The sequence below is a fragment of the Gadus morhua genome, chromosome 15 (assembly GCF_902167405.1).
Source record: "Gadus morhua chromosome 15, gadMor3.0, whole genome shotgun sequence".
In the NCBI taxonomy this organism is placed as follows: Eukaryota; Metazoa; Chordata; class Actinopteri; order Gadiformes; family Gadidae; genus Gadus; species Gadus morhua.
Window position 1 is genome coordinate 1,368,421 of NC_044062.1, and position 27,919 is coordinate 1,396,339.

The 27,919-nt window shown below is 49.2% G+C and overlaps 2 protein-coding genes across 4 annotated transcripts in view; both read right to left on the bottom strand.

Moving 5' to 3' along the window:
• Positions 1-906: 906 nt before the first annotated feature.
• vstm4a (V-set and transmembrane domain containing 4a) lies at positions 907-11,683 on the bottom strand. Of its 3 annotated transcripts, XM_030379585.1 has the most exons (8): positions 11,473-11,683; positions 9,440-9,925; positions 4,888-4,941; positions 4,552-4,662; positions 3,860-3,893; positions 3,577-3,749; positions 2,942-3,009; positions 907-1,913 (listed from the first exon to the last, which is right to left on the bottom strand). In XM_030379585.1, the coding sequence occupies exons 1-8, from the start codon at positions 11,519-11,521 to the stop codon at positions 1,698-1,700; spliced, it is 1,191 nt and encodes a 396-aa protein (XP_030235445.1). In that variant the 5' UTR covers positions 11,522-11,683; the 3' UTR covers positions 907-1,697. The 3 variants fall into 3 exon arrangements, with proteins under 3 accessions (XP_030235445.1, XP_030235444.1, XP_030235443.1); XM_030379584.1 differs by lacking the exon at positions 11,473-11,683 and having other exon boundaries at positions 907-1,910; positions 9,440-11,466; XM_030379583.1 differs by lacking the exon at positions 11,473-11,683 and having other exon boundaries at positions 9,440-11,466.
• Positions 11,684-13,200: 1,517 nt separating this feature from the next.
• The window catches only part of c15h10orf71 (chromosome 15 C10orf71 homolog), a 15,542-nt gene continuing 823 nt past the window's right edge, over positions 13,201-27,919 (bottom strand). The window contains exon 2 of the mRNA XM_030379565.1: positions 13,201-25,573. Within this exon, the coding sequence (XP_030235425.1) occupies positions 14,150-25,345 (11,196 nt within the window). The 5' untranslated portion in view covers positions 25,346-25,573 and the 3' untranslated portion in view covers positions 13,201-14,149. The remainder of the gene's footprint in view (positions 25,574-27,919) is intronic.

Consider the following 27,919-nt stretch of genomic DNA (forward strand, 5'->3'; position numbering starts at 1 on the left):
ATCTCGTTAACCGCTTTACCGAACGAAGTCCAAACACTCATCTGTGCATCAGTATGAGTAAATACGAGGCGGGATAGTTTGGTACTAAGTCATCTGACGCCCCCCTCTCTCTCTCTCTCTCTGTTTATGTGCACCATTGCTCGCTCTCTCATGGAGGCAGAGGTCCCTCTCTTTAACCTCTGTGTGTGCGGCTAATTGTGCTAAGTGGAGTGGCTTAATAGACTGGAAAATGGTGCTCATAATTTTCCCGGAGAGCGAGCTGTGACCTTCTCTAAAGACAACGGCCGTCTCCATTCTCTCCACATGGCCGCTCTTTACGATATGAAATGTCAAGCCGTCGGGGCTGCCCGGAATAATTAAATCAAATAAATTATTGCACCTAGGCAGAACCATCTTGTAGCCTAACCCAATTATAATACACTGTAAAGCTAATTATTAAGCACAATTACAATTAGTCTAATTTGAGTAAATGCAGTCATTAGCGAGTTCATCCTAGTCAGTGAGTTTGAAGTGTGTGTGTGTGTGTGTGTGTGTGTGTGTGTGTGTGTGTGTGTGTGTGTGTGTGTGTGTGGTTAATGATAGCGTCTCTCTGTCTCCCCCCCCCCCCCCTCTTTCTCTCTCTCTCCCCTCTCTTTACCTCTCTCTATCCTCCCACTACCATAAGGAGTGTGCAATGGACAAACATCATTCTCCTCTCCTCTGTGCACACCTTTCAACATCATTCCATTTTTCACAAACTGACCTTCACAGAATGGCTTCGACCCCTGACCTTTGGCGGGCGGCTGAGCGGGACGCCCCCGCCTGCAGAATTCTAATTCTCCTGAAGCCTCGTCTCTCCACTGTCGTGATGTTGACACATCTTTTCCCTACATGCAGTTCACTTTGCAAAGGGATAACAACAGTTTGTTTTGCTCATGTAGATATATATATGATATATATATTTATATATATATCATATATGTATACAACCAATAATATTTCTTTATTCGCTTTAGTGTTAAAGTTATGTACACAATTCAAGAGGTTTCAAAATAAAAATAAAAAAGGCTTTGGGGGCTGCGACAGGGGCGATGAGTCCGGCGTCTGGCCTGGCTCCCAGCAGCCACGTTCTACTGGAACTAATCAAGCATTCCCCAGCATCCAAGCATCTGGCACGCAGGCTGGAGGGACGACTACTGGTACCCCCCCAAAACAATGGACTTATAAAACCAACTCAAACTGCAGCGACTGAAGGGGCGGCCGCAGAGCGACGAAGCTCTGGCCAGGCAGAGCTTCAGCCCTAAAGGTTACTGCGCTTTCAGAAGGAGGGAAAAGTGGACAGAAATGAAAGACATATATAAAGGGAGGGAGGGAGGGAGGGAGGGAGGGAGGGAGGGAGGGAGGGAGGGAGGGAGAGGGGAGGAGGGAGGGAGGGAGGGAGGGAGGAGGGAGAGAGGAGAGGGAGGAGGGAGGGAGGGAGGGAGGTAGGAGGGAGAGAGGAGAGGGAGGGAGGGAAGTGAGGAAGACAGGAAGGATGTAAAGCGAGAAAGAATGAAGGGAGGAAAGCCAAATGCTGTATTATTTCATAAATAGTCTTTTGAGTGTCAGCAGGTTCCGCGGTGTGGATCTATAGGAGCAGTGGCCTCACCAGGAGAACCACAGACACCAGACCCCTATCTCCCCCTTCATGACGAGGAGGACCACACAGGAGCAGGTGGTTACAGCTGCTTCTCCTGGAAGAGGATCTGAGCGTACACAGTGTCTGCGTTGGTGTCCATGGTGGTGATGATGGTGGAGGTGGTGCTGCAGGGGGCGGGGGTGGGGGTGGGGGTCTCGGCCGGGCCTGTCGGGGGGGCGACTGGGGGCTCAGGGCGCGGTCTGACCAGCTCCAACTCTGCGTACGTCAGACTGTCCTCCTGGTAGTAGTCTCTCTGCTGGGGGGGGGGGGGGCATATAGAGAGAGAGAGAGAGAGAGAGAGAGAGAGAGAGAGAGAGAGAGAGAGAGAGAGAGAGAGAGAGAGAGAGAGAGAGAGAGAGAGAGAGAGAGAGAGAGAGAGAGAGGGGAATGGGAGATAGACAGAGAGAGAGAGACAAAGGGTCAGAGAGAGAGAGAGAGAGAGAGAGAGAGAGAGAGAGAGAGCAGACAGAGAGAGAGAGAGAGAGAGAGAGGGGAATGGGAGATAGACAGAGAGAGAGAGACAAAGGGTCAGAGAGAGAGAGAGAGGGAGTGAGACAGAGAGAATGTGAGAAAGAGAGATATATTAAAAGAGAGATAGGAGATAGAGGGAGAAGGAGAGAGAGATAAAGGAAAGAGATAGGAGAGAGGAGTGGGAGAGAGGGAAAAGGAGAGAGATAGAACCAGAGAGCCAGAGAAAGGAGAGAGAGGGAGGGAGAGGGAGAGAGACAGAAACAGAGAGAGAAGGTCACGGTGATAAGAAGAGACGGGGGAGAAATGTTCAACATCAGAACATAAACATTTATTCTGTCCCTGTGGAAAGAATGTTCATAATGATAGTCTTGTTTTCAGACCTTTCTGTTTTACCACTGCTGCCTTCAATATAACAGGGGTGTTACTTCATTATGTTCCAGTACTTGCAGAGAAAGAGTTCTTTGAGAAGAAGCGCGTGCCCAACGGGTTACAATTAAACAGTGAACCAACATGCATGTGGTGGGAGAAGAGAATTCTAACCACATACAATCAGAGCCCTTGATTTAAAAGACAATGAGAGGGTACTTCAACACAACTCCTTGTGTGACAAATTCATCGCATTGAGTTCCCCAATGCTACATGAAACTAAATCGTTCGCATAAGAAACATATCGTATCATACATTTATAGCCCAGAGATTGAATCCTGAATCTGCGTTGTTTAAAGTGTGCAACTTAGTGAGCAGTCCTATGCAGGCATCGTTTCGTGCAGAGGTTTCCGATTGGCTGATGGTGTGGGTGAAGGATGGTCTTACAGGGGTGGACCTCCTGGTTTGGTTCTTTAGTCTTCTGGGCTTGCGAGGTTTCTGTTGAGCCTCAGGAACTGGAACACACAGAACCCACGTCAACATACAAACAGCCGCCTTCAGGGGATGACTGCGGCGGAGTGAAATGCCAACCGTCATTTGCTTGTGTTGAATAGAATATGCAATAATATATAAGGTTACGCGTCAATGCACTTCATTCCACCTTCTGGAGCCTGTGTTGACTTTAATCCTCTCAGTTGTTCTGCTGTATTATTCTAACAGTTTCTCTCCCATTCAAACATTCCAGCAGCTCACTGCCAATCTGGACTTTTCCATAACCATACTGTCTGGGTGGAGGACTACAATTACATTAGGCTGGGGATATTGCATGTCATTCCATTCCTCCTATGGACCACTTGAGTCGACGTTCAGTCGTTTCCCTTGGACGAGCAGCGCAGAATATAAAACCACTGTGTTTCTTTTAGCCTTATCGACAGCTACGTTGACCTCTCGGGCCGTAACCTCGGACACCCGATCCCTGCTTCTACTCCAGCCGCCATCAATCAGACGAGCGGCGGCGCTCACTGCTATCGGAGTTAAGATGAAACCAGCGTCGGACGGTGAAGTGCATTTGACCCTTTGACCTTTGGGCAGCCTGTGTGGCGGGGGCGGCGGGGGGTCCTCCGCCTTGGGGGGCATCTGTCCCGCGGCTGCTTTGGGCCGCGCCCGGCTGCGGGGAGGGCGTAGCGACTCCTTCCTCTGGGCTCGGGGAGAGGAGCTGGAGGAGCAGGTGGAGTCAGTCACCGTCTCCCCGGAGCTGCGGAGACAGAGGCGGGAGGCCGTCAGCGAGGGGGACGCAGCGCAGCAGGGTGGGGTTGAGTCGACGCTTCAGGTGGAACACCTGGATGGATTGACGGGGCCACTCACCTGCTCTCTGGGCACTTGACCAGTAGGTAGCTGGCTGTAGGGGGAGAGGAGAGGGGGCGGTCAACAACGGTCAGCATAAGGCACCTTTTATTAGCAGCCAGACTTAAGTCAGTTGCTTTGGATAGAAGTGCATGTTTAATCACCACATCTGAACGCCTTTCCCCTGTCCCCTTCAACCCAAGTGTCTGTCTTCAGCGTCCGTAAAACAAACCAAAAGGTCCCATCAAATATAATAAGTAACGCAGGGAGTGGGATGGTCCAGTCAGCAGGAGGAGAGGAGAGGAGGAGATGAGGAGAGGAGGAGGAGGAGAGGAGGAGGAGGAGAGGAGGAGAGGAGGAGGAGAGGAGGAGAGGAGGAGAGGAGGAGAGGAGGAGGAGGAGAGGAGGAGGAGGAGAGGAGGAGAGGAGGAGGAGAGGAGGAGAGGAGGAGGAGAGGAGGAGGAGAGGAGGAGAGGAGGAGGAGAGGAGGAGGAAGAGGAGGAGAGGAGGAGGAGGAGAGGAGGAGGAGAGGAGAGGAGAGGAGGAGGAGAGGAGGAGGAGGAGGAGGAGGAGGAGGAGAGGAGGAGGAGAAGAGGAGGAGGAGGAGGAGAGGAGGAGGAGGAGGAGGAGGAGGAGGAGGAGGAGGAGGAGGGGAGGAGAGGAGGAGAGGAGAGGAGGAGAGGAGGAGGAGAGGAGGGGAGGAGGAGCCGTACCTTTGAGTCTATGCCTCCTCCTAAGGAGGTGCTGGCATCCCAGGACCAGCGTGAACAGGAAGATGGAGAGGAGCCCCAGGCAGCATATCAGCACGGCACACAGATACAAGTCTGAAGTACACACACACACACACACACACACACACACACACACACACACACACACACACACACACACACACACACACACACACACACACACACCACACACACACACACACTCAGGTCAACGGCCACGCCACACTATGCAGTTCATCCTGAATGCACCAACACACACAGCGGTCTAAGACGTGGGTGTTCAATGAAGCAGGTGTGGGAGGGCGAGCCGGGTCCTACCTGAGACCAGGCGCAGCATCCCGTCTCCACTGCCCTCCTCCTGGGGGGGGCGCACTGTGGACCAACCATCCGATCAGTGGTTACACGTTACAGTGAAGGGCTGATTATGGTTCCGCGTTCACGCAACGCAACGACCGCGCAGACGCTTCGGCGCAGTCCAGAACCTTTGTGGTTCTGCGTCGGGTTTTAGCGAGCGGCCCAATCACAGCCCTCGCTGCTGCGTCGCCTCGACGGAAGGTTACAATTTTTGGGAGCCGCATGTCCGGCCCTTGCGCTGGACGCAAGAAGGGTCCGCAAGGGCGTAAGGGGTCCGTCACCCCCTTAGGTTGCGTGAACGTGGGACCATAATCATCCCTCATTCGTTTACATTAGGTCATGCAGTGATAGGCATCCACAAACAGTTGATTAACAGTGAGATAATGTGTCTAGTAATCACGTTCTAATGGTGTTACTGTTGACTCATTGTGCTCATGTAATTTATACATTATTTAATAGGGTTAGGCCTAACCCTCACCCTAACCTACCAACCCGTACCACTACACAGATGCTAAATAATAATGCTTACATCTGCATTAACTTGTGTTAACTAATTGACCCTTGTTGTAAAGTGTTACCGATTAAATGTATAACAGCATGTCAGGGACAGAAGAAGAGCATCCAAGTTAAGGTTTCTTTTTGTAAATGAGTGATTTATGGCAAAAACAAACATAAACTAACCAGACAACCCCACCCCATAGGTTAACATGAATACCATGGATACCACAACTGTACATAAAGCATAGGCTCACACACACACGAATGTACCCACACACACACACACACACACACGCACACGCACACAGCACACACGCACACATACACACACACACACACACACACACACACACACACACACACACACACACACACACACACACACACACACACACACACACACACACACAGTCTTGTTCCTATTACAAAAAAATGTTTGCATTGTCCAATTTCTGTTTGTTGTTAGCACATTAATATAGTATATGATAAGCATGTAATCAGGTGAGGCCGGAGACTGACTGATGACTTGGTTTTGAGTCAGGGGCATTTGGAGGTTGAGGAGACAGAACATAAAATCCTATACTTAACCCTTTGCCCCCCATAATGAGCTTTTAATGCAGGAATGAAATATTAATTTATATTTAATATTAAAATTAGTGATGATTTTCCACAGTAGCTTGTATTGGCAATATAATGTAATTCAGTACCCAAGTGATTGAAAATGTTGTTACTTGATATTTGGAACACAATTGAATCTACTTTTTTGTGAAACATTGTTTCGCATTCTACAACTCTTGAAGCCGTATTCTCTCACATTCTTTATGGCTGAAGCAATATCTCTCTCTTGCTATCTGGTCCATCCACTATCTCTCTCTGGCTCTGTGGTTCATCCAGTATCTCTCTCTCTGGCTCTGTGGTTCATCCAGTATCTCTCTCTGGCTCTGTGGTTCATCCACTATCTCTCTCTGGTTCATCCAGTATCTCTCTCTGGCTATGTGGTTCATCCAGTATCTCTCGCTGGCTCTGTGATTCCAACATGTTAATGCTTGTTTGATCTTCTCAGGTTACTGCTCTCAATCCCGTCAGACAGATGGATGGATACATTGTGCTTATCATGGTTTCTTATACATAAGACCAGTGACAACAACAGATTTATGCAACAAATAAAAGCTAGCTAGATCAAATGACCTCAGCTCCTCATTTATCTTCTAAAACGTTCAGCAATAGGAACAGAAATGGACACGTTCTTCTTAAAGCCATGGCGAGGTACGGAAAGTCATAAAAACTAAAGATAGAGGGCAGTTTCTTAGAGGTCTCTACAGTCTGTCTTTGTTGGAAGAATTCATAAACCAGAGCTAGCGGACTGCTCTGTGGTCCACTAATAAGGAAAAATGAGCAAAGGATGGCTCATCCATTAGGAGGCGCGATCGGCTTCGAGTTCATGCATCGGAGATCAGCTGTATCCACGGAAACTAGAGGGGCCGTCCGCAGCAAAGACTGTGTCGCCCTCGTTTGGGGAACTCCAGACAGGATGGGCTCCATGGCGGACAGTTTTAGCTTTGTTTCGTAGTGTGTTTTGGCCACACAGTCTTGTGTTTCTGCGTCTGTGGTCCATGCATGTCGGAGATGCCTGAGGTTGTGGGGCTTCCAGAGTGAGACACTGCCTTGTATTTGCCAGACAAGGCGATTTTTTAAATTGTGGTTGCGAGGCAAACACTGTTGTTTTATTATTGTATTTGTATTATTCTGCCTGATTTGTGGAATATATCTCCCACAGTTTTATCGTTGGGGTATTGTCCCGGTATGCGTGCCTGTAGGCCTATTTTGCTTTTCCAAATGCCTTACGGTTTCTGAGTAATTTACGAGAATATACGTTTTGCCGGGAAAAGTGAAAGTAGTTCACTTTCAATGGAAAGATGACATGGCTCAGAGGTCACAGTATTTGCCATACACATATAGGCAGGTGTTCTTTTAGTCACAGGGGGCACTAGGAAAGTCACACAGCCAAAATAGACAAACCATTTAGGAATTTGGTATCCAAGTTTTGCCTTGCTGAAATCATTTGCATCTTGGATGAATGAGGTCAGTCCAAATCAATATTTCTCTACCCTGATGGTTTTGTTATATCAAACTCTAATACCTTCCCTAAAACCAAACTTTAAACCCTAACCCGGAAACCAAACCTGAAATACCCAACCTAACCCTAATACCAAACACTAAAACCAAACCATAAGGCCTAGCTGTTTATATCTCGACGTATATTAGACTATTCTATATTTAGATGTTTTTAGACCTGATCTGTATTTGTTCCCATGCAAAGTTAAATTACCTTTTCTTACAGATACCAAGGTTCATACCAAGGTATGTAATATATACAAAATATATGACAAAGTCTACTAAACACATGTGTAGTGTTTGACTCCAAGCACAAAGGTATTAAATTGTATCCAAATCAAACTTAAAATTAAGTGCACTACACATGTCGCTAGATAAATAAATTAAGTAGATCTCATGGTAATCTGATACTTAGAAGAGAATTGAATTGGTCATGTGAAGACATTAGACACAACATATTAAAGTAACTGACATTGGGAATTAAACTCGGGACCGTTGGGCAGTGGAACGGAAAACACCAGCACTACGCCATACAAGAAACACACAATATACTCCTCCCCCTCCACTCCTAATATCACCTCAAATAGCTTTTTCGTCCCTGTCACCGTCAGGCCTGAAGCCAGGTCCTCGTGCTCATGAGAGCTCCTCACATGCTTCCTGAGAACATCGCCACCTTTAACTCTTCAGTGGCCAAAACATGTGTATTTGTATCAGGGCTTCCCAGGGTCACCCCTCAACATGTCTCTCCAAGCTTTACATTGTCGTTGTACATCATTCATCACAGCGGGTGTTGGATTCTAGTGAATTGCATAAAACCAAATCCCAGTGCGGCTGCAACTTGGAGTCAATCCTGAAGGTGGTTTAAAAGTAAAAACAGAATGCTGATGTAATGTGTTTGGGATTTTTTTTTGAACGTCGCCAACTCAGCAGCATTGCACCTTTTTCCTTCACACACTCACACACACACACACACACACACACACACACTCACACACAGAGACAGACAGACACCCACACAGACACACACACAGACACACGCATGCTGACACACACACACACACACACACACACACACACACACACACACACACACACACACACACACACACACACACACACACACACACACACACACACACACACACACACACACACACACACAGAGACAGACAGACACCCACACAGACACAGACACACACACGCTGACACACACACACACACACACACACACACAGGGTGATATTGTTGAGAGTGGCTTGGCTGAGTGAGCTCATTGTTTTGAGCTGGAAATGCCAGATCTGGAACGGTCTGAGGCGCAGACCGGCAGCATTTGTTGCAAAGGCTAGGGATGGGAGGGGGGGGGGGGGTGGTAGACATTTCTATTAGTTTTGCCTGGCTGGGCGACTCCTCTATATTCACACTGCCAGATGACAACCGAAGCCGTGGCCCGGTTCCCTCGCTGCGTAGAGCTGTTCTCTGGGAGTTTCCAAACAGAAATGAAGCAACACCAGAGAACTCGGCTTCCCCCCTCGGCAGAAGTCATGCTGAACGACTGGCCGGGCCAGTCGTTCAGCATGACTTCTGCCGAGAGGGAAAGCCGATAAAACCTGCGTCCATCCTTCAAAGGCCTTTTATACACGCTTCATCTGGGGGTTATGTAACTGCTGGCACGGGGATCGCTGTCCAGGAGGAAGCACAAGTGTGTCCTCCTGACCTCCTCGCTACAACCCCGCCCTGTGTTCACTCACTGCCCCTCCCCCCCACACACACACACACACACACACACACACACACCCCGGGACGGCAGCCAATCACCGACCGTCCTCCCCTCGGTGGGCCCGACCCCTGGACGGCCGTCCGGAGACGGTTACAGGACAACAACGCGGCGCAACGTCGCCCGTACCTGCCAGGGTGGTGCTGCCGGTGCCGTTGGACGAGGCCCTCCAGATGTTCCTGTGCCTCCGTATCTCCTGCACCCTGCAGCTGTAGACGCCCTGGTCGCCCGCCGTCACGTTGAGGACGAGCAGCCGGAACACCTCCCCCCCCGCCGGCTCCTCCTGCAGGAGGAACTTGGGCTGCGGGAAGCGGCGGGAGTAGTTCCCGTACTGCTTCATCTTCTTGATGCCCATCCGCACGATCAGCACCTCGGAGGAGGAGGAGGGGGAGGAGGGGGAGGGCTGGGGGGAGGGGGGAGGAGGGGGAGGAGGTGATGGCGACGAGGAGGAGGGGGGGGGGACGGCGCCGGCGGGGGAGAAGAACCATCGCAGCACCAGGACGCCGCTGGCCCTCTTCCGCTGGGAGACCCGGCAGGACAGCGTGAGGTTGTCTCTCTCCGTCACCATGGCGACGGGCCCGGGGACCACCGTCACGTTGAGCGCGTCGCACACCTCTGCCGGGGCAAACGCGCACGCGTGCAGACACTCGTGACGAAGGGTTTGTGTTTGTGTGTGCATGCACATGCACGCACACACGCACACACACATACACAAAGAAACACGTTGAGTGACGCGCACGCCGAGACGCGTGGATATAGTTCACACTCGCACACCAACACACACACATACACACACACAAACACACACACAAACACACACACACACACATACAAACACACAGACACACACACGTACACACACAGACACAACACGACTAATGGATCTATCGTATACAGTAGGAAGCGAGAGCTTGAACCAAACTATTATTATTCTTTTTAAAGCAATAAATTGCATTATGGTTGCATGCCCTTTATTGAAAATGCTTTGTCTGCAAAGAGTTTATTTTTTCAAGATGCTTGATATCTTGCCAGTCATGGCTTCACATGCACTCAAAATGAATACATCGATTTATATATATTTCTGGGTGATCCTCATCGAATGCTGTCTTTTATACTATTTGTGATTCCTCTGAGAATAGATTGTTTTACCACAAAAAGAAAAGAAGAAAGGAGGAGGAGATTTTTTCAGGTCCCTTTGATGTGAAACCTTTTTGAGACCATGGCAAAAAGAAACTAGAACAGACCCATCAACGGTGTGTGTGCGTGCGCGCGCGTGTTTGTGTGTGTGTGTGTGTGTGTACATTTGATTCAGCATTTTGCAACCTGGGTTTGAGAGAGAGAGAGAGAGAGAGAGAGAGAGAGAGAGAGAGAGAGAGAGAGAGAGAGAGAGAGAGAGAGAGAGAGAGAGAGAGTGTGTGTGTGTCTGGCCACAACATGGGCGATTTTACTGGAAAATACACTCCACAGGTGGAAGACATTCATCCGTAGAAAGACATGCTCTTCAAGATGCACAAACACACAACTAACATAGCACAGACCATCTGGCCTGTGGTGCCCATTACTTGCTCTTTTTTTGGGGACTCCCTCTGGGAGCGTCCTGTATGATTGAATGTGACAGATTGTACACCAGGGAGACATGGGGAGGCAAAGGCAAGTAAACAATGCCTCCCAGATAGGCTGTGTGGAAAACAGATCAAGCCTGCCATTTAAAAATGTTACCATTTTGTATTCATTGTCGGCTCTAAATACATACGCCATGTGCTTAAATGCCACTTAATTTTCACTTTTTAATGTTTCAAGGAGAATTTAAAGTTTATTTGAAACTTATTCAAGTGTTTATGGCAATTGATCTTCAAAGTATTTGTGAAACAGTTCCCATAAATAATAACTGCAAGAATAAGCATTATAGAGATGACCATAATATTCAGTTTAGCTAAGGCTTTGTAATGGGTTCCCAAACTTTTGTATCATTACGTATATCAAACTTGGCAAGTTATTGCAGTATTTCCTCCGAATCATAATAATGGTTATTTTATCTGGAGTTCATTTGTCAACTTATTTGTAACTTCTTTGTGCTTTTCTAGCCTACTTCTCTGCAGCCTTTACCAATTAAATGAGTTGTGAGCTCCTCTTCTTTCTATCTGTGCAGACGGTAAACTTACCTGTGAGTAGAGCCTTAGTCAGGACAAGGGCCACTAAAGAGAAGTACATTGTCCTCCGTCAGTGGATCCATAAACCCACACGACTGTACATCACTTACACGATCAACCCCGGTCCAAACACAAACTGGGGCTATACACAGCCTACCAGCACAGTCAGCCGCTACTTTTCTCTCTTTCTCCTCTTTCTCCTCTTCCCTGTGTAATATGAAACAGTACAGTCTCTGTTCCCACTTAGAAACTCCCACTACTCTCCCCCCCCCCTCTCTCTCTCTCCCTCTCTCTCTCTCTCTCTCTCTCTCTCTCTCTCTCTCTCTCTCTCTCTCTCTCTCTCTCTCTCTCTCTCTCTCTCTCTCTGTCTCTCTCTCTCTCTCTCTCTATTCTGCAATATGTAGGAAATGTCATTTCCTGCGTTCCAGTGAGAAGTCCTGGAACATGGCCTAAACGCTGAAGCTAAACTGGTCCAGTCTGGTGGGTTTGTGTTGACGAGTGCGTCTTCCTTGTAGAAGCTTTCATTCACAGTATCAAAATATAGAATCACGTCTGAAAACAAAGTACACACGTGTCGTTCTCCTGCTAATCCTCCTCTGTGTGGCTCTCACGAAAGAATCTACTGAGAAGGATGCAAACAGACTCAAACTATTAAGTATGACTGCAGCTCAGTGTATACATTGTGTGTTAATGTATACACATATGTGATGTGTGTGATTGTTGCATGTGCACAGACCATGTGCACATGTTGTAGTTTAGTTGTAGGAACAATGGGGGGATGGAGGAGCGGCCCGGTGGGCACGTGTCAATGTGTACGAGCACGCACGGTGGCGCGTTGGAAGGGACCTGGGTCTGTCGGACGGACCGAGCGGCCCGGCTCTGGGCTGTGGTTGTCAGCCTGTCCCAGTGGTATGGAGCCTGGTGCTTTATTGGGTACGCTAAAGTGCTGAGGCAAGGGCTTCTGCTCGCGCTCAGAGCGCTGCCAAAGCCAAATGGAATCACACAACACATCTGACCCTCTGGGTCGTACACAGGATTGTCTTCAGAAAAAAAAGAATTCAGCTTAAAAGGAAAATAAACCACAGTGGATAAATCTGTGACTTCATATTTTCCCTTGCAGCAAAAAAAACCCAAACAAAACCCAACAATATTTTTTAAAAGACTGTAATTATACTTTATATTTATGCACAAGCTACAAGTAAGAGCCTCTAAATTAGATAGGTTTTATCACAAAGTTTGATGGGACAATTCCCTAATTTCTTTCAAAAAGACACAAAAAACGTTTGAATTGGTTTCGAACCTGAGCAGTGCTTGTACAGTCTCTTGTCTGCCATGCAGTGGTCAAAGCAGGCTACTGCTTCTGAGAAGGAAACAATTAAAGTGTGCTGTGAAACTTGGGAGCGTTGAAGTAATTCACAATGACAGTCGTGGGCTTTTGATCCGCACTTGAGAAGCAGAGGAAATTAAGAGAAAGCGCTGGAAATTTCATCAGATCTACCGGTAGACCTCTGAGGGGTCCTAGATTTTAATTTCATTTGGATTAGTTCTAACAGCAGGGCACACACGCGCTTGCACGTGCACACAAACAAACACACACACACACACACACACACTCAAGTCAGATAATATATTTCACTGTATACAAACAGCAAAAACCTTATTCCAACTATTTTCACCCATCTTTGTTGTCAGATAAAGACGGATACACAAAGAACAATAATGCAAAGAGACATGAAAAGATTAATCTTTTAAAGTATTTTGTTTATTTTTAACCTTTATTTTTAAGGTGCACATACAGCATTTGCTGAAAAGGGGGGGGGGGCTTAATTGTTTTGCCTACAAACGTCAATCTACACTGTTCCACCGCACGGCCGAAGCACCTCAGACGACTCCCGCTTGAGAAACAGACAATATCTTTGTGAAATGAAACATTAAAACAGCCTTGATTAACTCCTTTCATCACCGTGTCGTCTCGACTGAAGAAGCAAACCATCCGGCGCCTCTGCGCGTCTGCGATGGTTTCACAAGGCGTTCAGCACAACGCCTGCATCTGAACGTGACACCAGATCAGACGGTCGGCGATGACGGAGCACATGTACCTACAGGAGCAGGTCATTAAAGCCCCGGTCAGGGTCTAGGAGCGCTGTGCCCGTGACTATCCTTCTGAGTGAACACTGTACACAGATTACATCCCATTTGTCCGCGGTGGTTTCACGACAGACTTGTTCTCGGGGGCGTCGACACACCGTGTTCGTATGTATGAGAGAAATGCTGAGTGTCTCAAGTGGAACACAAACACAAAAAAAAGAAATCAAATGGAATGGTAAACATTTCTGTAACACAATTTATACACTTTAGCCATCCAAACTGTATAACAGCAGCAGTTTGACGGTTTACGGGACCTTTCATTCAAAGTAAAAGAGAAACAATCAAAGAGGCCCTTTGCAACTACAGATGTCACATATAAAACCATATGACAAATCAAATATTTATTCAAAATACATACTCGTATGTGTTTTACTTACTCTTAAATATTTTAGCATATATCTTTATATTTGTTCAGCCGTGGTGAAGGTGCTGTGTATACTACTCTATTTGAAAAATACTTTATGTTTTATATATTTTAATAACTCTTTCTCCTTTAAACAAAGTTAACCCCCCCGCAACCTAGCCTGTCTATTGCCTCCTCTCACCAATCAGACACATCCATGAAGTCCTCCAGCTCACTCATGGCTATGATGTCACGCTGTTCTTGGCTGGACCGGGCCGGTATCGTATCGTTCTCGTAGCTGACGGACCCCCCCTGGAGACGGCTGTCTGTGCGCGTCTCGGGTTGCTTCTCGTAGCCCCCACGGTGGACTTTGTTTGTGTCACATATCGTGTCCGTCTCATAGGCCGTGTCCATATAAGGAGTTTCCTCCGCGTTGTACCCATGGTAGCTATCGTTCTGCCCCCCCCTGGCGGACTGCCCCGGGGGGGGCAGGGTCTCAGGGAGAGACATCCCCGAGTACGACCTCTGGGGGGGCAGCGTGGACACGGGCACGGCCTGCCGCCCCGGGGGGTACCCCGGGTACACCACAAAGGACTTCCCGGGCGTGGCCACCTGGGGGTACGCCTGCGGCAGCGCCTGGACGTGCATCTGCGGCTGGGCGATCCGAGGCTGCTGATAGGCCGCGTGCTGGGCCGGGGCCTGGAAGCCCCCCCGGGCCGACTGACGCACGTTCAGCTGGACGTACTTGCCCGTCTCGGGGTCGAAGAAGGTCTTGGTCTGGACCTCGACGGGCATCTCCACCACGTAGTACTGGCCGGAGCCCGGGTCCTGCAGCACCTTGGGCTGGGTGAGCGGGTAGGACGGGGCGTAGCCGGGCTCCACGTGGTACTGCCTCACCGGGGTCACCACCGCGCGCCTGCGGAGAACAGGGGAAGAGGGGGTACTAGCCATGGGTTTAGGGGCCACGGGGGGAGGGGCGGCGGGGGCGCGGCGAGGGGAGGCCACTGGGGGGTACGCAGGGGCGCTGACATGCGGGGTGGCGGCGCTGGTGTGAGCGGAGGCGAATGGGGTGGAGACAGGGAGGGTAGCGTGAGGGGAGTGGACGGGGCCAGCGGCGTGAGGGGTGCTGATGGAGCCAGCGGCGTGAGGGGTGCTGATGGAGCCAGCGGCGTGAGGGGTGCTGTTGGAGCCAGCGGCGTGAGGGGTGCTGATGGAGCCAGCGGCGTGAGGGGTGCTGATGGAGCCAGTGGCGTGCGGCGAGGCGTGGGAGTAGCGGTAAGCGGCGGGCGTTTCGGCGTAGGAGGAGGGCGTGCTAGAGGCCGGTGGCGGGGCGTGGGGGAGGGAGAAAGGAGCAGAGAAGTGAGGAGAAGCCCGGGCGTGGTGGTAGGAGGACCGGAGCTCACTGGCGCTGGAGGAGGAACTACGGGCTGAGCGGAGGGGGTCCTCCTCTGGGGCCGGGGCCTCCTCAGGCGTCTTCATCAAGCCCTTCTTCATCCTGCGCGTGGTGAGCCGTAGCGCCCGCCTCAGCGCCTTGTCGCTCTTGGGCGGCACAGACGGAGGCTTCCCCAGGGAGCGGGACACGTCGCTGCTGAAGCTGCACGCCGACTCGGGCCTGTCGTAGTCGCAGAAGCCCCTGAAATCAGACATGTCCCCCACACTGGTGGCGAAGCTCTCCACGTCCTCGGACACGTTACTGACGCAGGAGCGAGAGTCGTCCTCGTCCGGGGCCGTGCTCCTCCGGGAGTAGGGCCGGTGATCTGCCCGAGCGGCGCGGGGCTCCGGCTCCGACGGCGGCGCCATTGACTCCTTCACACTGGGCGGTCTGTAGGACCTGCTGACGGTGTCTTGGTGGACGGGGGTTCCAGCGCTGCGTCTCGCTCCGTCCCGCTCCTCCTCGGCTCTGTCCGGCCCCCTGCGCTCGGCCAGCGGGGAGCCCACCCTGAAGTCCTCGCCGAAGCTCTTGTGCAGGCGCGGCTTGACCGACTTGGTCAGCGAGGACGCCCTCAGGGTGTTGTCCTTCACCCTGAACATGGTGGGCTTGGGTCCCGGGGCGGGGGACGAGGCCGTGGAGCGGGGGGGAACCGGAGCCGGAGAGGACGGGGCTGGAGGACTACTGAGAGACTCGTCCGGGGTGGACCCCTGCTTGGTGGGCTCCCCTCGTCTCCGGGGGGACACGGGGGAGAGCGGTTGTTTCTCCTTGGAGTTTGCCGAGGAGCTGATGGCGTAGTACTGCAGAGCGTCCATCAACGGAGCTGCTCTCCTCGCCTCCATCCGTGGAGAAGGTGGTGCTCCCTCCGTCCCCACCTGTTGTCCCTCCCGCTCCTCCATCGGAGCAGGCAGCTCTCCCTCCTCTCTGGTTTCTCCTCGTCTTTCCTGCTGCCTGTGAGCCTCTTCTTGCTTTCTGTTCATTCTGTCCTCCTCCAGCTTGGCAGCTCTCCTTTCCTCGTGCTCCTTTATCCTCTGTTCTATCTCTCGGTGTTTCGCCCTCCTCTCTTCCTCTGCTCGGGCCATCTCCTCCTCCCTCTCTCTCCTCTCCTCCTCCCTCTCTCTCCTCTGCTCCTCCCTCTCTCTCCTCTGCTCCTCCCTCTCTCTCCTCTGCTCCTCTACCTGAGAGGCCCTCCGCTCCTCCTGTATCTGAGCCACTCTTCTGTCCTCCTCTCGCCGCCTGTCCCTCCTCTTGTCCTCCACCTCCTTTGCTACTCGTGCCTCTTCCTCAAGCGCGCGTCTCTCCTCCTCCCGCTGTTTGGCCCTCCTCATCTCCTCCTGGATCTGGGCGGCGATCCTCTCTTCCGTCTCCTTCTTCCTCCTTTCTTCTTCTCTCCTTTTCTTCCTCCCCTCCTCCTCAACCACTCTAGTCTCCTCCTCTCTTTTCTTCTCCATCTCCTCCTGAGCAGCTTTCTCTTTGAGCAGCTGTGCCATCCTTTCTTCGTCTGCTACTCTATCTGCTTCTCTCTGGGTCTCCCTCCTTTCCTCCTCTGCTACTCTTTCTGCTTCTCTCTGGGTCTCCCTCCTTTCCTCCTCTGCCATTCTTTCTGCTTCTCTCTGGGTCTCCCTCCTTTCCTCCTCTGCCATTCTTTCTGCTTCTCTCTGGGTCTCCCTCCTTTCCTCCTCTGCCATTCTTTCTGCTTCTCTCTGGGTCTCCCTCCTTTCCTCCTCTGCCATTCTTTCTGCTTCTCTCTGGGTTTCCCTCCTATCCTCCTCGATCCTAGCAGCTCTGGCCTCTCTCTCTCTGGCTCTCCTCGCTTCTCTTTTCTGGGTCTCCAGAGTAGCTCTCCTCTCCTCGTTAATCTGTTGAATGATTTTATTTTCCTGTCTCTGTTTGGCTGCCATTGCCTCCTCATTCTCTTTGGATTTTGCCTCGCTCACTATTGCATTGCTTCTGTCCCCTCTGTTCTTGCCTTTGTTGAACATTTTCCCAAACATGGCTTGTTGATGTGAATTGTGATCCACCTGTGGCCCTGTCCTTGGTTCAGTAAATACCTCACCACCTTGGGGTCTTTCGGTCGTGGTGGAGTTGTCAGGCTGAGCCGAGTGCTGTGATAAAGATGTATTTGTTTGGTTGATATTGGCAGAGGAACTCAACGTTGGACCTGCAGGTTTGGCCGTGTCCCGTGACCAATACTGGAAGTCTTCAGACCCTGCCTGGGGAGTCCCTGTAGGATCTTGTGTACGCATTTTATCATCATCTGCCTTGTCTTTTGTTTTGACATCTGAAAGCACATTTTCTTTTTCTCTCAGTTTGAACATTCCAGTCCTTTTGTGGTCTTGCTCCATGGTTGAAAACACTAGATGTTTGGGCTCCTTTTCCACTTTGAGGCTTGGTTCTGGCTCCCTCAACACTGTCTTCTTACTCACCGTCTTTCGCTCTGGTGTCTCTGCAGTGAAGACTGGGCGCCTGCTGTGTCGAGACTGTATCATGGGGAAAAAGCCTTCCTTTTTGTTCGGAGGGAATTCCTGTATTGTATCTGGCTCGTCTTCTGCAGCGATCACTTTCAATCTGGCGTAGTCCGCAATAGCCGAAATCTCTGGTATTGTGGAGGCCCTAGGTTTGGATTTGGCTTCTTGTTTGTCATAAGGCTGGTCCTTGGATGCACTTACTCTATTATTCCTGGTTGAATGAGAATCCCTTACACTCTGCTTTTCCTTTCCTGATGCATGAAATGTATTCTGCGTGGCCTGTTTTAAAATCGGAACGTCCTGCCCGGTCTCTGTATTATGTAACCTTTGATTGCTTTGTCTCTCTGGGAATAGACGGCTGTTCTTTGTATCTTGCCCACTTTTATCACTTTGACTCATATTTTCAGAGGCTGCTGAATCAGATTCCATAGTGGTCTTGCTGGTGTTGTCCAAAACCTTATCTTCATTTGTCACTTGCTCTGCTTTCGGCTGCGAGGACGGTTCTGTTTTCACAGAAGTTTTGTCCGATTGCAAACCGGTAACATCTCCACTTGTAGACGTTCTCGTTTCACTTAATTCTTCTGTGTGTTCCTTGGGCAAACCTGGCACACCTGTGCTGTCTAGCATAGCGTCATCTGGTTCCTGGCTTCTTTCTGTTACCCCCTGAAACTGGAAATACTCTTCCTTTGTTGCCTGGACCGTGGTATTGCTTTCACCCACTGCTTTGGCTGAAGCCATCTTAGATTGTTCATCTTCATCGCGTTTTGCCTCACTGCTGTCGGTGACCTTGCGGCTCTGGTTAGTGGATCCCATGTGTTGGACTTGGTGGACAACGTTTTCAGCAGACGGTTTGATTGCTGGTGTTAAGGGTAGGGCTCCGTCCCTGTTTCTTTCTGTGTTCATTGTTTCAGCAAGACTTTGAATTGCAACTACTTCCTTGCCTGCTTTCTCTTTGTCGTCTTGTACAATTACCCCTTGCACTACTCGAACAGCAATACAGCCTATGTGCACATTTCCATCTTCTTGATGATTCTCTTCACTAGGTGTCCTTGCACCTTGCTGACCTATAGATATATGCACATTTTCGGGTCCTTTTAATTCAGGAGAGGTGCTGTTTTTGTTCTGAGGTTCTGCTTCCGGTAGGGATGGGTGTGTTCTCTCGTCTACCAGGAGGGGCACAGTTCCTCCATCTTGTACTTTGTCAGTTTTCGTTAAAGGGATAGGATCGGCCATTTTGTATTTTTCTGATGCTGGGTGGCTCTGCATTTTGGAACTCTTGATGTCACTTTTCAAAGAAGACGTTTGGGAGTCAAACCCTATTTCCATTGCTTTTGCCAGTGAGGGATCATTGCCCACTTCAACATTACCTTTGACGTTGCTTTTCACCTCACTGCTATTTTTATTTGTGTAGATCTTTGCCTTTTCAGTTATTTTCCCCTGCTTGAAGAGGATGGGTTGAGTTTTCCCTGGTTTATTAGGAGCAGGTTTCATACTTGTAGAGGAATTCTCTTTATCGGCCACAGGGTCTCCTCGATGGACAGCGTGACTGTGCGATGTTTTTCTCATTAAAGAGCTTTCTTTTTGTGCAGTCAGCCTTTTATAAGTGAGGTCAGCCATCTTGTTTTCCAGATGATCTGTTGTTTCTCCTGGTTCATTTTCAGGGTGGTTCTTTGCACCCACTTTAGTGTACTGCATTCCGACAGTGGGCTGAGATGCGTGTACAAATTGTTTTTGCTCCTCTGCTCTACCGTTAGAAACATCTTGTGCAATATTTTCTTTTGTTGTTTCCAGACACAGGATGCCAGGCGGTTTAATGTCATCATTAATTTCAGAATCAATCTTTGCTTTCTCTCGGGCTTCCTTTATAGCACCTCCATCTTCATCGTTAGTGCCCACTGTTTCAGCTTTTGCTCTAACAGTAACCATTATTCCCATGATCTGCAAACTGTCGTCATTGGCTGGGGCCTCATCCTGACCGAACCCAAGTTTTACCATCGGTGCCCCTTCAGGACGTTGTAGTGTTTCCCCTATCGCTGCGTCTGAGCTTTGAGGAGTCTCATTTTGAGGACTTTCTTCCGGCTTTGATGGTGGTGGATGTGCTTTGGTCTTCTGAGGTGTGGTGACGTCCTCGGCGGCCTGATGGATAACGTTTACATTCATCACTTCTTCTTTTCCAAGGCTGATAGGATTCTCCTCCTTGATCTGAGATGTTGCCTTTGTTGCAGATTTCTTCTCTCTCGCCTTCAATTCTTCATTTCTGTTATTGATATTTTTTGTTTCTTTTAATGCCATGGGTTGCGGTACAACAGTGTCTTGAACACGTTTTAAAGGTTCTTGCTTTTGTGTTGCATTTGAGGGCATTACAGGTGGTGTGGTTTCACTGTCGGGGATAGAGGTTTTCAATGGTGCTGTAGCATGCTTTTCCCTTGGTGCAATGCTGTGAGGGATATTTTTGTCAAGCGGCTTAGTGACCTCTTGCGATGGCAGCCTCTGCTGTACACTCTTTCCACTTGCGAAATGCTTTTCCTTTATCGCCGAAATCTCCTTTTCAGCATGAGCTTTTATCTTAGACGTCAGTATTTCCTGCTTGGTCTGGGTCCTCTCTTTATGGCTCAAAGTCCGTGAAGGAGTTGAATGTGAATATTTATTTGGATTTAGTTGTCTCTCATGTGTGTTCATGTTCATGTGAGATTTAGTTGGATTAATGTTGGATCCTCCTGGCTGCGAAACGTCTATGTTGGCACTCACAGGCCCTGGTTTGGTATTTAACACCTTGTCCTTCGTGTTTTTAACAACACCTATTTCCCTATCCATTTGTTGAGTTACAAGTGAAGAAGAAGAATCATATGGGCTTGTTAATTTAAACTCTTTGGAGGTTTCACTGTAAACATATCGGTTCTCCCTGAATTCCTCGCCTTTAGCGTTTGGTCTCTTGGCCTCGTCCTCAGTGGCAATCTGGGGATTCTCTGCATCCCTTGGTTTGCTGATACCTGATGCCTCTTCACCTTTAGCACTATGCGGTCGTGACATTTCCATGTCCTGGCTTGGGGAGGCGACATCGTTGGCACTGGCCAGGTTTTTATTGGCTAAAGCTGTTTCACTGAAACCATATTTCTCCCTCACACGTTCATACTCATCAACCAGAACTATGACAGGTGTCTCCTCGGTTGGTTGGTATGGGGGCGGGTGTTTTTCCTTCTGGAGAATGTTTTTGTCGACTTCCTTTGACACGATGGCATTGGTCTGTTTTACTTTTTGCTCCTCTTTCATTTTCTCCTTAAATTCGGCTAACTCAGCTCTGGCTTTGGCTAGCTCCGTCTTAACCTTCTCCATCCGGCCTGGCTCCTGTTTGAGCTTATCCTTTTCTGCCTTTCTTATCAATAGTGATTCAACAGAATGCTCCATCCTTTTCTCAGATAGTGCTTTTGCGTGTTCTCGTTTTTCTTTTGCATGTTCTATTTTTGCATGTTCCATCCTCGCCCGGCCTTGCTCTGTGCTGGGCGGCTCATCCTCTGCTGTCACTACTTTGTTCGGTTCTTCTTTGGCCTTCTCTATTTTCACTTTGGCGTGTTCTGCCGGTGCCGGATTTGTTCTAAATGGATCTTTGACCTTTTCCACTTTAGGTGGATCTGCATTGATCTTCTCTGCTCTAAGTAGCTCATCCTTGCCTTTCACATTAATGTCATCGTCAATTTTAATGTAGACAGCTTTTGTTTCATCCATTTTAGGCAGCTTTGCTTTTTCTATTCCTGTTTTGCTAAGCTGCGCTTTTATAGGTTCAACTGGGGCCCCGCTGACTGTTTGAACTTGTTCCGACTGTTTCATTTTGAGAACTCCGGCTGGAATTGTCCCTGCTGGTTCCTGCCCTTCTTTAGCTTGTTCTGCTCCCGGTTCTCTCCCAGCTAGCACCTCTCCCTTTGCTTTTCCATCGGGGCTGATTCTTATTGTTTCAATACATTCTTTTTGGGCTACCTCAACCTCGTCCTCCTCAGCCGTTGACCTCTCTTTCAGCTCCGCCGTTGAACGATCGTCTTTGTTTCGTTGTGATTTCATTCCCTGGTCTACTTCTGCTGGGTGTGCTCTGACCTGCTTGTCCTCTTGCTCTGTAATGTTTACATCTTTACTTTGCACAACGTGTACCTTGTCCGTTATGGTTTCCTCTCCATGTGGCTGACCCTCTACCAAGACTGGTTCTGTAGTCGGTTCTGTTGGGCCTTCTGTGGCTCTGTGTGTTACCAGCTCCTCGGTCAACCCTGCTCTGAACGATTCTAATTTTGTCTGCAATGTTTGAGCCCATTCTAGTTGTTTAGACAACTCTGTTTGAATATGTTTTTCGTTTATTTTCCCCTTTGCTTTTTCTTTGACATCAACAAGTTGTATTTCTCGATCTTGATTTTTCGAAAACTGTGGTTTGGCCATACTTTGCATTTGGTTAGCTGTTAATGTTTTTTCCTTCAAATTGAGCTCACACTGCTGTTTTACGGCATCTTGTGGATCCCTGAGTTTGTTCGTCGTCTCAAGCACTTCAATATCCTTTTGTATCTGAGAAGATTCCTGCGTGAACATGTAGTTGTCATGGCCATCAGCACCATATGACTTTTGCTTTGTGTGTTCTTGCTCTGTACCCCTAATTTGAGGGTATTTTTCAGTTGACTGGATTTCCTTTATTCCATCTTGCTGATTGTGAACTCGATATTCCTGTAATGTTCTACTGGGCTGTTTTTCATTGGCTGCAGCATCTCCAGGTGTAGACTGAGTACTACATGCAGTATATTGCTGCACTTGGTTTGTCTGGTTTGAAAGGTAAGGGTTCACCGATGTGTGATAAGGAGGATGCAAGCCATCCTTTTGTGGATAAACAGGGAATCCCTCGGCTTTGCTCTCATCAAACTCCAAGTTGTCTTGCGTTTTAGTGCTACTCATATTCCAATCTTCGCTAGATCCATATTCCGGTGGTGGTAAAAGTAACATATCTGTCAACATATCCATTTCTGGGTAAAATTGTGCATTTGGGTCATTTTCTGTCAAGGGAGGGGCTTCTGTTGGCAATTGAACGTTCAATTTGTCCATCACATAGGGAGTCTCTTTTTCCTGACACTGGTGTGTCCAGCTGTCTGTTGAGGACAGGTCACTGAAAGCGTATTTGTTGTCTTTCACTTGCTCATATCTATCGACATGAGTCAGATCTCCCCGCGTTGATTCTTTCAAATACTGCTTAGCACTTGCCGTTTTCATTTGATATGCTGTTTGATTTGTATAATCAACATGTAATCTAGGCTCCTCTGTTGCTGAGTAAATAGCATCTGGTTGGGGAGAGGCAGCCATGCTTATCGTATTAGAGATGCCTGATTGATTGTCTTTTTCCTGTCGGTATTGGTGGCCTACTGAAGTTGCGGTCTTACTCATATTGTTTGCATGCATTTTGTTAGCAAATGACGGGACGCATTCTTGCTGCTGAACATGTCCATGAGCGAGCGGAGTGCTTGTGTGCTCGTCCTGAGAGTAACTATTGACTCCAGCGTGATGAAACATCTCACTTTGTGTGAGAGGCTTCAGGTAATCCCCGGAAACGTAGTCCTTCCGTTGGACCTGGTACGCTGCGGGGAGATGGGGATTGAATGCCGTTACCCCAGGACTATGATAGCCTGTTAACGGAGGGTGTGAGGGGGTGTGTGGGTCCACACTGGGTCCCTGCTGCATCACCACCTGGGGAAGGTCTGAATCCTGGAACTCGGGTATGTCTATAACCGTGTCCCTGGGCTCCATGCCGTCCTTCTTGATAACCTGCTTGTTCCTGTCACAGTTCTCCAGACCTATGAACTTAGGAGGGCTGTATGTGCTCTTCACGCTCTTCCTGTTGTCCCTGAGGTTGAAGAGGAGGCTCGTGGCCCTGGCTTTGTAGCCCGACAGCCTGACGTCGGGCGTCGCTCCGCGGCTCTCTGCCCGCACTGGGGCATGTTCCATGGCGGGGGGGGAGAGGGCACACTGATTGACCTCTGATGCCCTCACCTCTTGGGGGGCGCAGACACCCAGTGTGTGTGACTGGCCTGCGCTGAAGGGAGCGGGGTATGCGTTACTGCCGACAACCGCTGCCCCCGCCACAGCGGTGGCGCTGTTGCAGTTCGCGAATTGAATGAAGCCATCGTTTCCGGGGAGCGCACCGTGCGGATCCCCCATCACCTCCGCTGTGACGCCGCGCTCCGAGGTCATCGTTCTGAACTTCTGCTGCAGGTCGGTGATGGAGTTCAGAGTGGTGGCCCGCCCCCGCCGCCGCATCTCGGTGGTGGGGGAGACGGTGGAGGGCCGCTGGGACGGGGGCTTGTTGTTCCCGAGGCTCTGCGTCCGTTTCCTCATGGTGTGGAACTCGGCCAGCTCTGACTCACAGCGCTTCTGCACGGCGGAGGCTGTGTGCAGCACGGTGGACGTCGAGCTGGAGCGCGGCGCCGGGGGCAGCGCCACGTGCTCCAGGGGTTTCCTCGGGGGCGGCTCGGCGGCCCACTGCTCCTGCATGGGCACGCGCTGTGTTTCCGGTCCTAGAGATAGCTCCTTGTACAGAGGTGTCTCGTACCACGTCTGGAAACCCGAGCGGTCCATGTACCCGGAGACGTCCCCGTGCTGGTAGGGGTAGCGGTCGTGCGTCCGCCGCCACACCCTGAACGGGCTGTACTCGCTGTGGATGAAGACGTTGGGGACGCTGGAGCTGTACAGGGAGGTCACACTGTGCTGACTGTGGGAGGACCTCATGAAGGAAGAGGACGAGGAGGAGTCGAGGTGAGCCGTGGCGACCTGGGAGGAGTAGAAGCTCGCCTGTGAGGAACACGGGCCGGAGGGAGAGAAGGGGGTGCTGTTCACGTTTTGGCCATAGGCTGTAGAAATCTCTGAAACGTCCCTCTGGATGCTCATCAGAGCCGACCTATCCCAGTTTCCCTCGTTCCCTCCATCCCTGACGCCGTCGGAGTTAAAGGCCTTGATGAGAGAGGAGACTCTGGAGCGACTGCGGCGCTCCTGGGTGCTGAACTCCGGCGCTCCGTTGCTAAGAGGAGACACCGGCTCTCTGTTCAGAGACCTCTGGTGAAGTGACCCATCCATGAGGGCATGCTGGAACGTTTCAGACACCCGCCCCCCCGTCCTCCCGTCCAGGGTTCCCGCCCAACCTGGGTCCCCCTGGCTCTCGGCTCCAGGCAGCCACTCCAGGCCGTAGCGCTCCTGGGCCGCTCTCTTGGCGTCCTCCCTCTTCCAGCCCCGGCCGCCCTGGCAGAAGGCCTGCTGTCTCTCTGTCCGCCCGGAGGGCGAGGCGGCCGAGAGGTCTGAGTCGTTGTAGACGGCCTCGTCTCCGATGCACAGACTCCTGAAGGCGCGGTCCGTCAGGTTACTGACCTCGCGGTCCGTCTCGTCCGGGAACGACCCGGCACTGGAGCTGTCGCTGTAGCCGCCGTCGCTGTGCTTCCGGTGGCCGCTGCTCCGCCGACCCGAGTGGCGCTTCTCCACCGAGTTCATGATGCCAACGCACAGATCACGGTCCCCGGGGTCGGCAACAAGTCATTCATGCGAATTCAACCCTTTGCACACAGGTCGCCAAAGTCCAGGCGAATGTCGCGGTGGGATGTGCACGCTGCAGACAGGGGCAGTGGCTTGGTGCGGGAAGCTGCTGGGGTTTTCCTAAGACATTGTAGATCTCGGGCGTCGTCTGTTCGGAAAACTTGAACTGTTGAAATCTGTGATGTCCTGCAAGACAAGAGACAATCACATTGGTATCTTAACAATAAACAAAAAATAGACGTATTTCAAATTGTCTTGAATATAATTGTATTATATTTTTCTGTTTTAGTCTTTTGTATGAGACGTATTCGGTTTGGAACAGACTTGTACACATCCCAGGCCCAGAGCTGTGACGTCCAGCTATTAGAGCTGCCCAGAGCTGCTGTTGCTGGGCACAGACATTTTTCAACTCACGAGAGTTAGATACTCGTGTAATGGTGGCCTATAAATAGACATCTAAGAGGTGAGATCATAATCAAGCAAGAGACATATGGTATTGCTGTTAATGATTGGTTTCAGAAGCCAAAGAGTAAAGGAGCAAAATACGTATTTAAATTAACCTGAATTATTTTATTTTCTAATTAGGAATTGTTATGAAAAGAATATGAATATTTTATAATAGTGTTATTATCATTCTTATGCTGATACTATATATTATGTAAATGTATTATTATATTTTTTCTTCATTTTTATAGAATATTGTAATATTCAATATTCAATATTCAATTAATAATATTCAATATTCAATTAATAATATTGTAATTTGTGCCCAGTTGTCTGAATATAGGCCAACATCCTGCACGCTTTAACAAAGCTTGGCTAACTAGATAACTACATAACTACATAATGCATAAACACCAGTTAAATTTACTGCAGCTGCCGGGCAGTATTCACCTAACCCAGAATATCTATTGGTCCATTTATACTGCCTGAGCGGTCGCCATTCATCTCTCACAGCCAAGACAGAACAAGGGACTCATACGACACAGCTGAACCAGCTGATTACATCACCGACCAAGTTAGAGAATGGTGGTGAGTACAGTAAGAGAGGGCGCAGACAGCCAGGGTAAACTAGAAGGCCACACATAACACATGGACAAGGATTCCCTCTCTGTTCAAACCCTGACTTTGAGCGTGTTCGAACATTGAATCTATTTCTCGTGGTCCTGAATATTGAGTCCACACTGAACAAAGAAAACCATAAAATACATGTGGCCTGTGATTTCTAATTTTGCGTGAATCCCATTACCCGAGCATATTTTATTCAAAATGATGTGACTTAAGCTACGACACCAGCTGACCACACCCAACCTAAGAGTTTACTGGTCCGGTTTATGTTTTGACCCCACAGACGGAGACCTCGATGATGATAAGTCTCTGTAATCCAGGTTCCTCTCCATGTGCCAATAAGCTAGCATGTGGCGCTGTCAGGGTGATTGGTGTTCTAGTGCATAGGTGGCAGGGGTATTTTTGGTCCAATGAAGGGACCCCAGGAATAAAATCTGACACCAAGGAGGTGATGTTGCCACCCCGAGTGCTGCAACAAAAGAAATCCTGGATACTTTGTCTATCACAGAATCAAATAGTCTAAATTATTTTTGTATTATATAATGAAAACTGGCAAATACACTAAATGGTGGCATTTTGATTGCCTGAAAGCTGAGAAAATCACTGTGCAGAGACTTCAAATCATCCGGGTTCCATTTTTCAGTAAGTGATATTTAGACCTATTTACAGATAGGCAAATCCGTATGAGACATTCATAGGATGTTTGGCCAAATAGACACACTCTCTCTCTCTCTCTCTCTCTCTCTCTCTCTCTCTCTCTCTCTCTCTCTCTCTCTCTCTCTCTCTCTCTCTCTCTCTCTCTCTCTCTCTCTCTCTCTCTCTCTCTCTCTCTCTCTCTCTCTCTCTCTCTCTCACACACACACACACACACACACACACACACACACACAATCTAAACAATCTATTTGGATGAATCGCTTTGAGATCAGAATGGCAAATCTGAACCCCTGCAATATGATTATGCTTATTGAGGCCATATTTGGGAAACTGTCCCAGAATAGATTAACCTCCATTTGAAACTACTGTGTAGAAGCTCCTTGCATTCATCTAGCCTAAACGCATCTAATTGTGTAAGTATAGCTATCAAAATACTTTGCATGCAACTTAACCCTGTAACTTTTTTAACGATCCGATGGTTCATAAACATTTCCAACTAACTGTTTTTCAAATTACCTTATTTGCGTTTTCAACAATTTGAAATGTTAATAAGGTAGGCTATAATGATTTTGTTGCCAACCCTAAATCCCAGGTTTTCTATGGGACCATTGACTACAGTTTATATCAAAAAGGATTAATTTAAATGTTGCAATGTATGATGACAGTTATAGTCGGTTAGAATAATAACACCAAACAGTGTTTGTGAACTTGTACATTTGACAATATGATATTAAAAGTGCAGAAATATAACTCGCCAAATATGATATTTATCTCAAATGATGCAATCCAAACTTCGACACAATCAAA